The sequence below is a fragment of the Carica papaya genome, chromosome 5, assembly GCF_054855325.1.
Source record: "Carica papaya isolate Zhongbai chromosome 5, ASM5485532v1, whole genome shotgun sequence".
Classification (NCBI taxonomy): Eukaryota; Viridiplantae; Streptophyta; class Magnoliopsida; order Brassicales; family Caricaceae; genus Carica; species Carica papaya.
This window is the reverse complement of record NC_142313.1, coordinates 36,219,034-36,236,488: the sequence shown is the minus strand read 5'-3', so window position 1 is coordinate 36,236,488 and position 17,455 is coordinate 36,219,034. Positions and strand designations below refer to the sequence as shown.

Sequence of the window (17,455 nt, the reverse complement as noted above, 5' to 3'; positions counted from 1 at the left end):
GTCTTCCAGAAGTTCTATAGGCATGATGAATTTCTATTTAAAGATGAAAAATTGTGCGTACTTGTATGCTCCCAGCGGAAACTGTTAGTACGTGAGTCACACAGTAGGGGACTCATGGGACATTTTAGGATAGCTAAGACTCTAAGTATCCTACACCAACACTTCTACTGGCCCAACATGCGAAGGGATGTAAAGCGAGTGTGTGAGAAGTGTATTGCATGTAGGCAAGCCAAGTCTAGGTCTTTCCTGCACGGACTATACACTCCGTTACCCATTCCGTCAGCACCATGAACTAATGTGTCTATGAATTTTGTGTTAAAGTTACTAAGAATTAAGCGAGGAATTGATAGTATATTCGTTGTAGTGGATAGGTTCAATAAAATAGCACACTTTATAGCGTGTCATAGAACAGATGATGCAACGAATATAGCCAATATATTTTTCAGTGATGTCGTGCGGCTACATGGTGTCTCCAGGACCATAGTTAGTGGTAGGAACGTCAAGTTCCTAAGTCACTTTTGAAGAGTCTTAGGGCACAAATTGGGGAGTAAATTGTTATTTTCCACTGTCTGTCATCCCTAGATAGATGGACAGACAGAAGTCGTTAATAGGACTTTAAAAACCTTAATAAGGGCGATAGTTGGAAAAAAATCTAAAACATGGGAAGAGTGTTTACCTTTAGTAGAGTTTGCTTATAACAGGATTAAGGATTATTCACTCTTCCACCAACTTATCTCCTTTTGAAATTGCATATGGGTTTAACTCACTAACCCACTTGATTTAATTCCTTTACCTTTGCAAAAACTTGTTAATCTGGATGGACAACAAAGAGTAAAGTTAGTCAAAACTATACACAAAAGGCATGGGAACACTTGGAGAAAAAGAACGAATCATATACTCGCAAAGCCAATGAAGGGAGAAAACAAGTCAAATTTCAACCTGCAAATTGGTTATGAGTCCATATGAGGAAGGAAAGATTTCCTAAACAAAGGAAGTCAAAATTGGACCCGAGGAGCTAGCCCATTCCAAATCTTGAAGTGCATCAACGACAACGCCTATAAGATAGACCTCCCAGGTACGTATGGTGTTTCTACCAGCTTTAAGGTTGCTGATCTTTCCTTTTTTGATGCAAATCCGGATTCGAGGACAAACCATCTTGAAGAGGAGGGAGATTATGTGAGCATGGTTCATCTTGGGCCACATGGAAGAAACATCATCATGCCAAATTGACCCATAACAAGGAGCCGTATCCAAGGATTACAACAAACTTTCTAACTCTTCATCCAAACTTGGATTAATGAGGAAGATGGGTTTGAACCGACGAAAGTTTGTTGTAATCCTTGGACTCTTCATCCAAACTTGGATTAATGAGGAAGATGGGTTTGAACCGACTAAAGAAGCCCAAGGGAATAAGTTACTCAACCAATTAATCCAAGAACATAATGGTCTCATCAACTTTCTTCAAGCACATAATAGAAATGAGTAAGAAAAAGAAGCAATCGGCCAAGAAAAGAGAGAAGACCATATCTATCATAATTAGGAATTTAGATTTTAATTTTAATTAATTCCCTATATAATTGTACCTAATTAAGAATTTAAACATTATTTTTAATTAATTTTCTATGTAATTATAATTTTAATTATGAGATTTTTATTACCTTTTTATTTACATGGCTTACCCTATAAATAAGTCATCAAATTTTCATTGTAAGCATTCCAGATTAAAATCAATAATATTGTGAGTTTTATTCAAAAAATGTATCTTCATCCTTCTTGTTGAGTAAAGAGTGGATTTACTTATCAAGGTAATTACTTGTGACGTTGTTCTATTCTTCTTTTAATTCTCCATTTTTTAGTGATCTTAGTTCTTATCATTCTTGATAGAAGATTAAGTAGGAAGAGTTTTCATATGATCAAATTCCTTTGGAGCTTTGAATGACATTATGTGAGTTTCTGATTACGTTGGTTGATCTTGAGTTCCGCATCAGAGCTCCATGCTTGGAGGAGCAATCATGGGGATAAGAGATGAAGACTTATCTTTATAGGTACTCGGATCATATAGAAAGAAATGAATAGAAAGGTTTTTGAGGGCACTAATTCTAATTTTGATAGATTAAAAAGGATTTTTGTCTCTAGACTCTAAACTTTTTCATTACGGGTCATCCAATTTTCTAACAAGAGTTAGGTGAACAAAAAGACATTTTGTTCGATTTGTGAATCTCTTGTATATGATTGCATTCCCTTGGTGCAAGTGAACATAATTCATATCATATTTTTCAAAAAATATTCACCAATCTCTAGTCCTTATTGCTAGTTTATGAATAATAGATTAGATCCTTGCCTTAACTTAACTTTTGAGAAAATAAGCTTAATTCCATTGTTTAACATGGTACCAAAGATAGAGATTTAGTATTTAAATCTAGTTATCCTATTTCTACTAAAAATTTAATTTTCCACAAGGTCACGGTGATACATGCATGATTCACCCTTTCAACATAGTGAGTATGTGTGTAAAAGGTGTGTTAGCCTATAAAAAAATAAATTGGGTCATTAGCAATTAGTTTAAGATCTTGAAAAATCGATTCAATTTTATTATTTAACATTTATATTTTTTTCTTCTCATAGTTTGTGAAGAAATCAAATATGCTATATTTAAATACTTTATTCTTTCAATCAATATTCCTTCTACATTAATTCCTTGATAGAAAATGCATAGAAGATAGGTTTTAAGACAAATGTTCATATGATGACATACCAAGTTGTTCTTCCCCTGCCAATTTGAAGAGCAGTGCCGCCTGATGCAAGAGTGTTGACTAATCAGGAACACAATAAAAAATAAATAAAAAAAAAAGAAACGGGCAAACATGCATTCGAGAATAGTGTTAACAAGAAACATTACTCTAATGACTTGTGCATGAGCTCTAATCATTCTTCTCCTCTGATCATTTTCTTCTTCCTTTTTTAAGTCCAAAGTATACCGAAATCGCCGGGAGGCATTCAATACAAGTGCTGCTTGCTGCAGGAGAGAAACATATAAATAAAAATAAATAAAAGCTTTAGCTCAAACTTAAGACGCTATTGTTTGTGTAACAAACATGTAATATTCAAAGTAACATTTCTCACTTTCATGATAAATACCACTTTACGACAAGTAAACACCCAACAGCATGCAAAACAATGATGATTAACTTGGAACAAGAAAAACACTATTAATTGTGTAACAAAAATGTAATATTAAGTCTACACTAGAAACCATATAGTTCTTTTCCCATCCCAGGAATACAAGATGGCCAAATGATAAGAGGTACACTATGGAGAAACAACATTTTGATAGAAGGTGGAAATTTATATTAGGGATGATAACTTGCATTACTTATATTTAGACCACATGTCGACGTAAAGTAATTTTTCAGAAAAAAAAAACAAAAGAAAAACTCTAAAGCATTGCAAAGGCACTAATGGTTGCCACAATTTATAAGAAAAATGAGAATTTGTAAGAGAACCAAAATGTCAACAAGGAGCTTGCGGGATTGGCCCTTTATATTGTTAGGCAAAGGACTTCAAAGCTAGGTTTAGAGAAAAAAGAAAACAAAGTCCAAGATATTTGGATGCACCCTAAAATGACTCAAAAACAAAAACTGTATAAACTAGCAATCTATCAGGGCTTTAAGTGAAAAGTGAAATGCTCCTTCTGACCAAGATTTTGGAAAAAAAAAATACTCCTGATTAGGTAGCAAATAATTTGAGCGTACTTGATCAAAGCTTGACTTGATCTTGGTCAAAATCGAGCTAGAATCAACTCAAGAGTAAACAAGGGCTCATTTTACTAAAGCAGTTCAAAACGAGCCTACAACTATTTAGATCAAAGCTCATAAAGCCAATAGTTGTGTGGAAGTCCCATATGTTAAGGGATTATAATTGACATTTAATGACAGAAGATCATTATGAGGATTCCGGATGCTATGAGATTGTGATTGACATTTAATAACAGAAAAACAGTAATTGATTTTACTAATCAATTAGGTGTATATTTTATAATTAATTAGGTGCAATCAATTACTTGATTTGTTTCTTCTTTTTTCGGTAGAATCTAGTACTATAAAATGGGGGAGTGTTGTACAATTCTAGAATAACAAAAAAATTACAGATATTAATTCTGTTTTCATAGTATTAGGGCTGCGATTCATCAAACACAACTTTTAATGTCAAATACCATCAACAGAGGATCGGTTACCTCTAAAGAAGAAAAAGTATATCCTATCATGACTTCTAACAGGTCAGAAGGCTTCTCATTCCAACTCACATTAGAGAAGTTGAACAGTAAGAACTTTCGAGAATGGGCACAATCAATTAAATTATTTTCTAGTTTTCAAACATCGGGTCACTCTTCCTCTACATATATTTCCTTGAGATCATTAGCTCATAGAGGTAATTTTTTAAAGGCATTGAGCATAATATCTAGATCAAAAAATTATTGGATAATTGATTATAGTGCCTCGGACCATATGGTTGATTCTTATCATCTGTTACCACTTATTCACCTTGTCCTGGAAATTTGAGAGTTAAAGTTCCAGATGGTTCATTTTCTTCGGTCGCTTGAAAGGAGTACTCGAATATCAGGCTCTTAACTTCAGAATTTGTCCTTCATATTCCAAAATTTTCATGCAATTAATTATCTGTCAATCAGTTGACAAAAGGCTCTAATTGCTCTATTATATTTCTTCCATCTATTGTATTTTTCAAGACTTATCATCAGAGAAGACGATTGATAATGCTAAGGAATATGAAGGACTCTACAATTTTGAAGAAGCCAAAGTGCATAACCTAAATCAAAAGTACATTTGTTAATCTCCCCATTTACTATCTTTCTACCCTCTCAGTTCCAGTGAAGGTTGCTAAATATTTACAAGCAATCCAATAACCTTTTTTATGGGGTGATGAGGAGGGGAAAAGAAGATATCATTTGGTTAATTGGGGTGAAGTCAAAAAACCATTCAATCAAGGTGGATTGGGCATTAGATCCCTTGTCGAGATGAATGTGGCCCTACAAGGAAAGTGGTTGTGGAGATACTTAAATGAGGAAGATAGGATACAGAGGAGGATCATTGAAGTGAGGTGGGGTGATTTGGTGAGGAGAGAGACGGTAGGAAGAATTAGAAGACAACATCGCTTAGGGCTGTGAAGGAAAATTCTGATGGAATGGCCTCGTTTTGAGGAGCGCATTCGGTGGAAAATTGTGAGAGGGGACAGAATCAGATTCTAGTTGGACGGTTGGGCCGATGAGGGGTGTCTAATGAGCCGCTTCCCAAGTATTTTTGCAATCACACAATCAATAAATATGGTTGTAAATGAGGCTTACAGGGAAAGCAATGGCAGTAGGGTTTAGGAGGTGAACGTTTCCAGAAATTTGAATGATTGGAAGATTCAGGATTATGAAGCTCTTCTGCATCTTCTGGATTCCCAACAGCTTAATAATGACCCAGACCAGGTGCTATGGAAGTTGAATCATAATGGAAAATTTTCTGTCAAGTCTTACTACAACCATATTAGAAGGGAAGGGGTCTGAAAGGAGCCACAAATACCTAGTTCAACAGATCTAGAAATCAAAAGCACCCCATAGAACTGCTTTTCTCGCTTAGGAGGTTAGCAGGGAATGCATACTGAACATTGACAAGCTGATGTCCAGAGGCCATATTTTAGTCAACAGATGCTACCTATGAATGTGGGAGTCATGTAACCATCTTCTTTTGTGGTGTACTATGACTTATGATCTGTGGTGCATGATTTATGGAGTTTTAGGGATTAATTGGATGATGGCAGGTACCGTAGGGAGGAAATTTGTTCTTGTGGTGGATTATGTAAGAAAAAAAATGTATCAAATTGATTTTATTAACTATTTTTTGGGTCATATGGAAAGAGAGAAATTATAGAGCTTTTGAGGGTACAGAAACTTTGACTTATAGGTTGAAAGATAGATGATTTTATTATTTTGGTTCTATTTTATTAGCGCATGACATCATTAGAGATGAGAATTTTGGGAATGTCATTGATATTTTAACACGATTGTAAATTTTTTACATATGGGTGGTACCCATTTGGTGCCCTATTAATATATACACTTTTTATTTCAAAAAAAAAAACCAAAATCAAATTTCAACTTGTAGTTTTGCTTCTACTTCTAGGAAAAATGAAATTTTATTACGGCATTAATGGATGGGTCATTCGAATTTCCAATATCATAAACGTGTTTTTCCATCTTTTTTTTTTTTCAAATAAAAAGAATTTTGAATTCCAATATAAAGTGTCCTAACTTGCAAAATACCATCGAGCACCATGTCCAAAATTTGAATACAAACCCTCTGAATCCTTTCCATTATTCATAGTGATATATGTAGGACCCTTCTCGTACTCCTAATCGAACACATGCAAAATGGTTTATTACGTTCATAGATGATCACACTCGAGTATATTGGGTATATTTGCTAAAAAAAGGACAGATGTTCATTCAATATTCATCAATATTCATTTGATGATTGACACATAGTCCCAAACACAGATACAAATCCGACACACTGATAAAGACAGAATATTTTAACTCAACTTTGGGTGATTATCTTTAAAAAAAATAAAATTATTCATCAATGTTCATTTGTTAATACCCCAAAACAAAATGGAGTTTCCGAACAAAAAAAATCGATATCTACTAGAGGTTGCTCGTGCCAAATGATCACTATGAATATGCTAAAAATATTTTGAGGAGATGTCATTGTCTTGGCGCAGGTCTTCCTCTCAAAGTGTTTGGTTGTACAGTATTTGTTCATGATCATTTTCCCAATCACGACAAGTTGGATCGAGAAGTCCATAAATGTGTCTTCATTAGATACTCGCCTACAACAAAAAGCTACAAACACTATGGTTCATCTACACGTCGAGTATTTGTCAGCCTTAATGATCGTTCTGAAAACACTCCTTACTTTGAAAACAAATCTTCAAGGGGAAATTTTTCTTTTTTAAAAATAATCTTCCGGGGGGGTATTTAAACTCAAGGGGATATTTAGAACAAAAGAGGAGAAAAGAAAAATTGGTTTACTTATGGAGACTAAAGACAAAGTATAATGAGGATTTCATACCTGAAACACTAAGAACCAAAACCAGTGATAGCTCTAACCAATTATAAGTAGTCTGATCTAGAACAAGCAGTAAGTAATCCTTTATCACATTATGAGTCTGCTAGTTTAAGTAATCCTTTATTACCTAATGGGTCTGCTGGTTTGAATAATTTTTTCTCACGTAATGTGTTCGTCAATTTGAGTCTCCTTATTGCTCTTAGAAACTCAAAATGCATGTCTTATGATGCTTTATCTACAAGATACAATACTTTTATCTTTAATCTTGACAAGACAATGGTTCTAAAAGATATACAGGAAGTACTGTAGATTCCTTAGTGAAGAAAGGCAGTTATGGAAGAGATGAAAGCCCTGAAACAAATGTAACCTAGGAAGTAACAACATTGTCTAAAGGTAAAAAGAATATTGGCTGCAAATGGGTGTTTGCACTGAAATACAAAGTTCAATTGAATGATATAAAGTTCAACCGGATTCTCTCAAACTCAGTTTTAGTTTTTATTTCATTGACAATCACTCTAGATTAGCCACTTCGGCAGTTGGGCGTTAAGAATGCATTTCTTAATACCAACTCAGAAAAAGAGGTATATAAAACAATGCCACCTGGGTTCGATATGGGAAAAGATCAGGTCAGTAAATTAAAGAAATCTCTGTATGAGCTTAGACAATAACCAACAGCATGGTTTGATAGGTTTGCTAAAGTGATAAAAAGGATACCAACAAGGCACTCTGATCACATTATTTTATTTCGATAATCTAAAAGTGGAAGGAAAACAATCCTGACCATTTAAGTAGAAGACATAATTCTGACATATGATAACATTAAAAAAAATGGAGAGATTGAAGAAAACTGTGGCCACTGATATTGAAATCAAGGACCCAGGACTAATGGGATATTTCTTAGGGGTAGAAGTTGCCAGATCAAAGAGAGAGAAACTAATAAAGTTTTCCTACCTTTTGCATTGACCATTACAAAAGAAATGCACTTGCATGCAGCAGATACAGAAGCACTGCGTGAAAATGATACGCCTCTCCCATGTATTGCCAAAGCAAGTAGAAGATTTAATGACAACAAATTCTTGTTCAACAAAAACAAGACAATCCAAATACAATGTATACCCATAAAAAGAAAGAAGGGCAATAAGCACAACAAACAATGAAGAAGAGAATGAGAAAAAAATTATTTACCCTCCATCGCCTGAGACTCTCGACGGGCGCATTCTTGGTGTGAGCAATATCGAAGGGATTGTCAGGATCATTTTCGAGTCCTTCCCTGAATTCTTCTTCAGGTTGAAGGGAACCCGCCTCTATGTCTTTGTGAAGACCAGACATTGATGGCACCAAGAGTCCGCTATAGTAACAAAGATCATGAAATGAATCTCCAACTCAATCCCTCTCCAGTAAAAGAGAGAGAGCTGAATACTCTCACAAACCACACAATGCTTAGAGCAGCAGTTTCTTCAGTAATCACAATGCAAACTAAACTCAGAGACGAACACAAATATTGTCAATTCCGTGGATTATTGGTTGGCCAGTGCGGGAATTGCGGAGCTTTTCCCTGCTGTTTGTTCGCGCGAAAAAAACAATGCTGAAGTTCAATCAAATAATTAAAAAACACGTAAACGCGTATCCTGTCACACTCCATAAGCACAGATTGAAAATAGCTGGGTCTTTTTCCCCAAAATAAAATTAGCCATGAATACTTTACCGGAGAATGAAGACGCGATTATCAGAGGTCGCTCCGTTAAAGCAACAATGGACCGATGACGAGACAGACTCATCTGAGTTACCATCCGAACGCCACGAGAGGAACTGACAAAAAGAAATTTAAACAAAAGCTTTTTTCAGAAAGACAGATAATAAACATAGTAAGTAGTTAAAAAGAAAAAGACAGAGGAAGTTTCTTCGAAACTTCCCGCGCGCACATATTGACAAACAAAAAATGGGTAATTTCCATCATGTCCCTATAAGTTTTCATAAATACAATCTATCCCAAATATTTTTTTCTGAAATGACAATAAGCCGCCATAGCCGGCTATCATTTGCAGCGGTTCAAGCCCGAAGTAAGCACCTGCCTCTTGCAGTAAGAATGGAGGAGAAGGTAGAGAGAGAGAGAGAGGAGCAAGAATCAGCAGTAACTTGGAGAATCCATGGCCACTAGATGCATAATTTTATCCAAATTGAAGAGTAGAAAAACAATCTTATTTGGAAAATAAGAGGATATTGCTGAGAGATTGAGCGAGGAGAGAGAGAAGAGCCATTGCTTTTTCCGCCGTGGTAACAAGTTATAGCCACTTATAAGAAGTTTCTTCGAATCTTCATTCCCTACATGGATCGTGCAGTCACGTGTATATTATATATATATTTAGAAATATGCCGTCTCAGATTTCAGATACCAAATCCACTAACAGGTGCAGGGCCCTAACATTTGTGAAAACGCACAATTGAAATCCAGTAATTTTCTTTCTTCAATAAGTAATTGACGATGGATTCAAATTTATCACGCAGCTGAGATGGCAACATTTCTAAATATATATATATATAATATACATAAAATATACCGGCCGTTAACTCAACGATACGTGGCATTCGTATTGTTGAGTGACCTGGAAGAAAATGAGTCGTTGTCTTCAGGTAGCGGCGGGGGGAAGAAGGTGAGAGGGAGGTTCTGGTGTTAAACTTTTGAGGATTTTGCAGGTATTGCAGATTCCGAGTACAATGGATAGTGGGTTTCCATGGCCGCCAACACTTCGGGGATGGTGGTTGTCGGACAGGAAGTGTTGATGGTGAAACATATGGAAAGAGTCAAGCAAAGGATTAAAACGCAGAAAAGAGAGAGTGGATTTGGAGAGATCATGGCTTCTTTGTACATCCAAATAAGAATAAGATAGAGCGAGAGAGTCTGTGGAGGTGACTGTAGAGAGACGAATGGAGAAAGAGCTGCAGAGAAGAGAGTTTTGGAGCCCAAATGAGGAAGAAAGGAAGCATTTGAAAGCAAGAAGAAAGAAAGGAAAAAAAAAAAAAAAATTAGAGGGGTTATTTGAAAACATTTTTAAAAATAAAAGAATTTATTCAAACAATAAAATCCTACAAGGATTTAAATATAAAAGTGGTATCTATATGGTATGAATTGACTTGGTCTCTAGTAGACAAAACTTGTGATAAGGGTTTAGTGCTGAATTGACTTGGCTGAAATAGTTTAGGTACAAGACACTGGATATTCGGCTAAACAATAATCTTGTTTGTCTCAGTATTCCTATTTTCTATCTTTATTGCAATAATGTCTCAAATCTTACGAATTTACTTAATAAAATCATATATCAAATAATTTTTTATGATATTTAAAGTTACAACAATCATCTAATGATATGGGTCACCAAATTTTTATAATATGCATCCTTAGAAATATTGGTAACAAATTTTCTCACATCAATAATTAATACATGTCCATGTTATTAGGTCTTGCAAAACTCATGTTCCTTTTTTCCTCCTTTATCTTTTGAGTCTAATAGGGTGGTGCTTAATGAGATAGAAGAAACTTTACTTTTAATTAGAGAAAATTAGAGTACTAATTTGTATGAAAATAGATTATGAATATTTTTAAATTTTGATCATTGAGTTTTAATTTAAAAAGTATGTCATATAACATATTAATGACAAGTTATTACCTACATAATGATAACAAACATTTAAAACATAATTGAATTCTCTAATACAAATACTTTTATTCTAATTGTTTATCTTATTAAGTTAAGATTAACACAATTTGAGATTTACTTACTCATAAAATTTTATATTATTTTTAAATTAAAAAGAAAATGTCAAAATTTCATTCAAAAGAAAAAGAGCTCTTTTAAAAAATATTTAAAGACTATATAAGTTTCAAAAACCTTTTGAACTATTTAGCAGAATTACTTATTTTAATTGACAAGATCTGGATTAACTTCTTTTTAGGTATTTTCAGCTTATCAATTTTTCATTAGTCTCAATGCAAATTATGAAAATATGATGATAGAAGATGACGTGTATTAAGAGCTTATGATAATGCCTCTTGTCTTCTTGTCTGTCTTGTTTTTTCTTGTCAACTCATGTTTCTTTTTTTTTTTTTTTACCTTTTAAAATTTTTTTAAAAATAAATAATGACCCTAATATATAAAAAAATTTTTGCATACAATTGCATATCCATTGATGAGTTTCATCTCTGTCAATGGTAAATTTTTAACAGAAAAATATTATTCGAAATTCATTATATATACTGGGTTATTACAGGTAATGACAATACAATTTTAGTTTATCATTGAAGTCAACTTAGAGAATGAAGGAGTTAATCTATGCATTCTGAGTTTCGTAATTATCCAGTTCTTATAATTAACTTTAAACAAGGAGCATTGAGATGATTTTATTAAATTTAAATGTAATAGTTCTTCCAAATTTAGAAATTTTTTTACATCTATATAATTTTGACACATAAAATAATATATTTGTGAGCTTAAACTCTATATGTGCATATTACAGGTACAAATCTATATATTTCCATCCTTGACAGCAAATTCCACAATCATACAGCTAAAATCTTGGAACTATCATCTTGTGCCTTTCATTTCCAGATCTTATATTATATCATACCTGGAGAAATGAAGAGCATAAAGAAAAGAAAAATGTAAAAGACCGTAAATATATAAATGTAAGCTTAAACTTGCGTGATCAAACATTTTAAAAATTTTAATCTCCTTCTTACTCTTAAATAATTTTCACTGCTCAAAGAAAAAATTTCATATCTTAGTTGCCATATGTTTCAAAAGACAATTTGTATGTGTATATATTCATATATCTTTGTGGGTGTCTAATTTCAATCATTCTCATCTCTCATCTTCTAGTTCTATTCTCTTCTTTAATCTCTCAATTTCTCTGTAAAATTTCCAGGAGATACAAGTTTACTTGAATCAAAATTCCCAAATGAATCTAGGAGTAAACAATAATCGTTCTCATCTGGATCAGTTGATTGATAATATCTAAAACTTTCAATTCAAATTCGCTTGTCCATCATGTCCAGATAAGAGAATCTTACAGCATATTACACCTCCAACTCTATACATTCAAACAGCCTTACCAAACGAATAGAATTCAATTAGCTGTGAAGTTACCAATACTCAAAATGAGAAGGAGAACATGAAAAGAGTGAGTTAAAATCTGGTATACCTGAACCAAGAAAGGAGAAACATTCTTTCATAAAACAATAAATGGGATATAAACTAACAGGGTGAAACCCTTTTCCCTTTAGATAACAGTTGCTGTAGGCGATATTTCCTATGTTACATATAATATTGGATTTGATAAAATACCAGTTTTCTGTCAAACGATACAACAATTCCTAGCAGCCCCAAATGAAGAAATTCACGAACTCTGGATGCTGCTGAGACTCCACACCATCAATCTAATTCTCATTACTGTGACATGTAACTCCCTGGCTATTCACTACAGCGTTAAAAAAAATTTTGGACAACCAAAAAATAGGATGCCTAATGATTCTTCGATCGACCTTCTTTCCTGGCGCGTAACCTAATCATTGGTTTATGGGTACTATCTAAGTTTTCAATATTTTCTCCATCATGACGGGTTACAATTCTTAGAGGGTGAGCCTCTGTATTAAAAACCCATTCATCAAGTGGAATCACTGTAGGAGGTGAGAAAAGAAGATACAGGTACTTCAGTGTCTCTGCTAGAAAGAAGCTTTGCATCATGTTATCTTTGACTCCGGTATTGACCTGGAAAATCAACAAATAGCAGTGAAAAGTTCCATGTTAGGAAAAGGTAAAAGAGCACCCTCCCAATGCAGGAGTGAATTTTTCCATCATAAGCACAGGTTGCACATATGGAAAATATCAAGAGGGATGATTGATACGAAAAAGAAATAGAACATATCCTCAAACATATTGAGGTTCAAGAAAAAGCCCATACTGGAGGTCATAAAGACTGCTACATGACCATATAACTCCAAATATCTTTCCCTTTTTTACATTTTCAAAATGACAGCTTGGAAAATATAAAAATAACCTCAAGCAAGGATATGAGAGAAGTTGAATTATTATCAAATGTGGAAACTATGACTAACTTCCTAATATCAATCACTAAGATATAGAATTGAATAAATCTGAATCAATCGCAGTGTAGAAATCTTTGGGCTCTGTTCTTGAAAAGGTATCACCCTCAAGGAAAAAATAGGCAAGGTTGAAGTAGATAAAACTGCTTAACAATATCTAGCACGTTTTAACAAAGTAGCTATAATACCCCTTCAATATGGTCAACCTAGTGGCCATAAGACGAATTGAAAAATAAGAATCTTCATAAACCTAATAATTTTATGGCCCAGTCCATTGGAAGTTAAAGAACAAAGAAACATTTGCTTCAGATGAACTATTAAAAACATGTTTTTATGTGATTAGTAAAATATGTTAGAATATGTATATCTGTTGCCGTTTATTTTATGTAACTATTTGACAGGAATAAGCTGACATTAATATTTTTATTTTTGCATTGATTTCATGTTCTTTAAACCTGGAAAACCTAATAAGAAGAAAGAATCAAATCAAAATAATTTAGGTTTATCCTGCTTCATGCTTTGGGGCTCTTAAACACTGATGATAAAGATAACACTTATGACAATGATAGTTATATCTTGTTGGTTCAGCTCGAATCCGTCAAACACAGACCCCTCACCAAGAGATGATGTTTTGGTTCAGGTCAACAACCTACCAAACATACACCCTCATCTCTATCCACGGCATCTGCTACCATTAACTGCAATACAACCCAGCATGTTTGTTCCAAGCCTAATATACAGTACTTCGACAAGAAAACTACTTACAGAACAATAGAAACAGTTAGCACAAGAAGGTTTCAACAGAGAGCAGAACATTGCAAAATTTTCAGGACTCCAGGAGCACCATTCCCCTTTTGACATACAAGTGGCATACATAAAAGGCCCTCACAGCTATGCAATGGAGCACCCAGCTCCAAGAGCATTGAATAATTTCCCTAGAGTCCAGATTTATTTAAAGATTTGGTTAAAGCTACATGGCTGAAGATTCCTAAAGAACATCAATATATTGACAGGTACTTCTGAGTTCACTATGGCCCTCGTCAAGTGGAAGTACAATAAACATAAACAAAAAGAAAAAACTGAACAAAAGGTGGCTTTTTAGGTTTTGGGAGCACTTACATCCTTCAGTCCAACATATCCAGATTCTATTCGGGAATTCTTTTCAAAAGCTTGAAATATATTCCAACCCCATTCTTGATACGTTTTGTTGCCAGTTAAACGCCATAGGTAAAACAATGATTCAACTGTCTCTGGTCTCAAGATGTTCCATGATGTACCCACAGATAAGTCCTGAAGATAAATATAATAAAAACGATAAATAAAAACAAAAAAAAAGAAGCAAAATAGTATATGTTGTAAGATTTGTTTTGTGGAAAAAAGCAGAATAGTTAACCTGCCCAGAAGGAAAGAAGTAATTTTCCCCAGCCAATTTTGTTGGAGTAGACTGGTAAAAGTTATAACAAGTCCAAGCAAGCTGGAGAAAATGACAAAAATTATCCGGTCAATAGCCCCAAAGAAACAGCTATCAACAGCATAAAATAATAAATAGCAAATGAAGTCACTAACTTAAGGCATTCATAAAGAAATTCATTTTTCAGATTTGTTGCCACAATTAAAGCATGTGAATCAGCAAGAATTTAGTGAATTTTCGTTGACAAAATTAATGTAGACCATAAAAACCTCAGATGTAAAATGCCAAAAATCTCATTCACCAAAAATTTAAGTTGCATTTGGTAAAAAGAATATTTTAGAAAGGAACAGAAAAATAGAATCTAATTCTATTTTTTTGTAAAAAAATGTGAGAACTTAAAATAAAAAAACTAAGTAATAAATAAAACCTTGAACAAAATAACAACAAAATGGTTCTGACAAACTAAACAATGGGTTCCTAAAAACATCCTCCCCTTCTACTCATTCTTCTCTACACTCTTCTTGCGTGGCATCAAATTATTATGTTTCTTAATTTTGACGTTAATTTTACAACAGTTAGAGATAAGCTTTTCAAATTGAAAAACACAGTCTTGTCAAAACACACAAAACTATTGCATTAAAGTAGAGGTCCAAAAATATTAATTTAATTTGCTAAATTTTTAGGATTTTGATTTGATTATAGTAATTTATATTTTATTAAAAATTATTAGATAATAACAATTAAGTAATTAGTTAATAATAAATTAGTTACATGAGATGCATTAAGATATACTAAAATATAACATGGAAGTTAAATAGCACAAAGGTATTTAAGTAATTAAAAAGTTTAAACGTCCATCTAATGTAAAGGAATAAATTGATAGAACAAACAAACTTGGCACATAAACTCAATAGCAGAGCTACGGCATAGAAATTTTTTTCTCCATAGCTTTCCATACATTTTGCATATGAGCAGACACATGAAGATCTAGTTCATTGGTTAGCCAAATGGATTGAGTTTTTCTGATTATACAACGACACCTTAGGAATTATATTGTTAGGTTACTTCCTGTATTTTCCGTGACATGGAACAAGAAGCTAAAGAGCACAAGTGCATTCAAATGCACACTTGCACACAGGCAAGGACACACTTGTAGTGAACATTCTTTATCCACAAAAACACAAACAGGATATCAAGAGAGAGAGAAGAAAAAAGTATCCTTTGCTTTGCTACCATCATGAGATTAATGCCAGGTACAATCACGAACTAGTTAGAGTCCAACAAAGTTCAGAAATGTTAAAATGACTTTGATCGCATTTTTTCAAGCATTTAATCACCTATAACAACAGATAAAAATTGAGGATTTTTTCTGAGCCATTGAAGTACCTCTTCTGCAAGTAAAAGAAATTTCTGAGATTCATCAGACCCGTAACCAGATGCTCCTAAAGCCAGCATTCCAGGAACAAAGCATGCTAATTCATCCATCTGCATAGAAGTATCGGAAATTAAACAAGTGCTTGAACCATCAGTCAGTTAATTATTAGAGAAACATTGCTACTATAGTAACCAAATATTTTATAATTACTTTATCTGTCAAAGAACCGCCATTCCTCTCACAAATGTATGTGAAAGATGATGGTGTTGTTCTCCTAACCAAGCTTAACAGACCTTTCATTGACGTCTCCCACATTTGCCTGACATGGAAATGAATAGAAAAAAATTAGCAACTGCAAGACCATAGTTATCTGGATTGCTTAACCCCCTTGTGATCTAGACATACTGAATTTCTTTTACCAGTTTGTGCTGCACACTCACTTTGGTTATTTTTGGTTCTCCACCTGGATATCGTATATCAGGGAACCAGAGATTGGGAGTAATATAAGAAATTGGGTACAGTAGCATTCCAAAGATTGTGAGAGAAAAGAAGGTAGGAAAGCGCTAGGAAAGAGCAACTCGTGTCCTAACTTTATCTTGAAATTGAGACTAGTTAACTTTGCCAACAAAAAAAAAAGAAGAGATCAATTAAGGATGTACACGTCAAACTGAGGTGCCAAAGTCCAGTAATCAATGTTTTCTTTCTTGGCACTTAAATTATATTGATTATCTTTCTTTTGTAGTATATTAACTCAACAAGAGTATTGATATTCTTATTCTAACTATGAAAAGGATTTGAATTCTATACCTTCCATGTACAAAAGGACTAGGAACCGGAAAAGCAAGAATTCATTGAAAAAGTATTACTTACAACCCAAGTAATGAACCTAAAAAAGTATACCATAAAAGCACTTAAGAAAGCCTTTCTTGTAGATGCTTTTCTTAGACGTTTCTTATTCTACGATAAATTTTCCCCATCTACTCATCCTTCACGCTTGAGGATAAGCACACCTTCAGGAGCAAGAGTAAGGTTATGGGCTAAAATATGAAAGTAAAACAAGTAGATCAATTTAAAACGAATGTTTATTTTATGTTCAATGTGCCTGTTATTCTATTTGCAACTATGCTGGTCTAGTTGGCAACAATTATATGGTGTTACAATACCCAAAAAAAAGCACGGGGTGGGGACCCCTGGAAGCAGCAAAGGGAAGGAGCTTGAGTCTATCGTTGGCTAGAAAATTGGTTTCAGAACTAATAAGAATTAGAATTACTTAAGGATTTTCATTGATTTAGATTTAGATTAGGAAAATGGAATAAAATTAGAACTATAATTAGATTTAGGTTAGAAGTTAGAATAACACTAGAACAATAATTCCAAAAATTCTGATAGGAATCTAGGTCAATAAGTTTTCCTATAAATACACCTATTAGCTTCACATAAATCAT

The 17,455-nt window shown here is 33.7% G+C and overlaps 2 protein-coding genes across 10 annotated transcripts in view; both read right to left on the bottom strand.

Annotated features, from left to right (window-relative positions):
* Nucleotides 1-10,112, bottom strand: part of LOC110813186 (calcium-transporting ATPase 9, plasma membrane-type-like) — a 43,684-nt gene extending 33,572 nt beyond the window's left edge. Inside the window, exons 1-5 of one of the 9 annotated variants that reach the window (XM_088220572.1) lie at nucleotides 9,686-10,112; nucleotides 8,833-8,936; nucleotides 8,313-8,712; nucleotides 2,900-3,016; nucleotides 2,756-2,795 (exon numbers count right to left, since the gene is read on the bottom strand). In XM_088220572.1, the coding sequence (XP_088076698.1) occupies nucleotides 2,756-2,795; nucleotides 2,900-3,016; nucleotides 8,313-8,456 (301 nt within the window). In that variant the 5' untranslated portion in view covers nucleotides 8,457-8,712; nucleotides 8,833-8,936; nucleotides 9,686-10,112. Of the gene's footprint in view, nucleotides 1-2,755; nucleotides 2,796-2,899; nucleotides 3,017-8,312; nucleotides 8,713-8,832; nucleotides 9,662-9,685 lie in introns of those variants that run through there. The other 8 variants (XM_088220575.1, XM_088220571.1, XM_088220574.1 and 5 more) reach the window with 8 other exon arrangements.
* Nucleotides 10,113-12,320: 2,208 nt separating this feature from the next.
* LOC110811995 (mannosyl-oligosaccharide 1,2-alpha-mannosidase MNS1-like) overlaps nucleotides 12,321-17,455 on the bottom strand; it is a 43,346-nt gene continuing 38,211 nt past the window's right edge. Inside the window, exons 10-14 of the mRNA XM_088220569.1 lie at nucleotides 16,221-16,329; nucleotides 16,022-16,120; nucleotides 14,618-14,698; nucleotides 14,344-14,514; nucleotides 12,321-12,889 (exon numbers count right to left, since the gene is read on the bottom strand). Of these exons, the coding sequence (XP_088076695.1) occupies nucleotides 12,644-12,889; nucleotides 14,344-14,514; nucleotides 14,618-14,698; nucleotides 16,022-16,120; nucleotides 16,221-16,329 (706 nt within the window). The 3' untranslated portion in view covers nucleotides 12,321-12,643. The remainder of the gene's footprint in view (nucleotides 12,890-14,343; nucleotides 14,515-14,617; nucleotides 14,699-16,021; nucleotides 16,121-16,220; nucleotides 16,330-17,455) is intronic.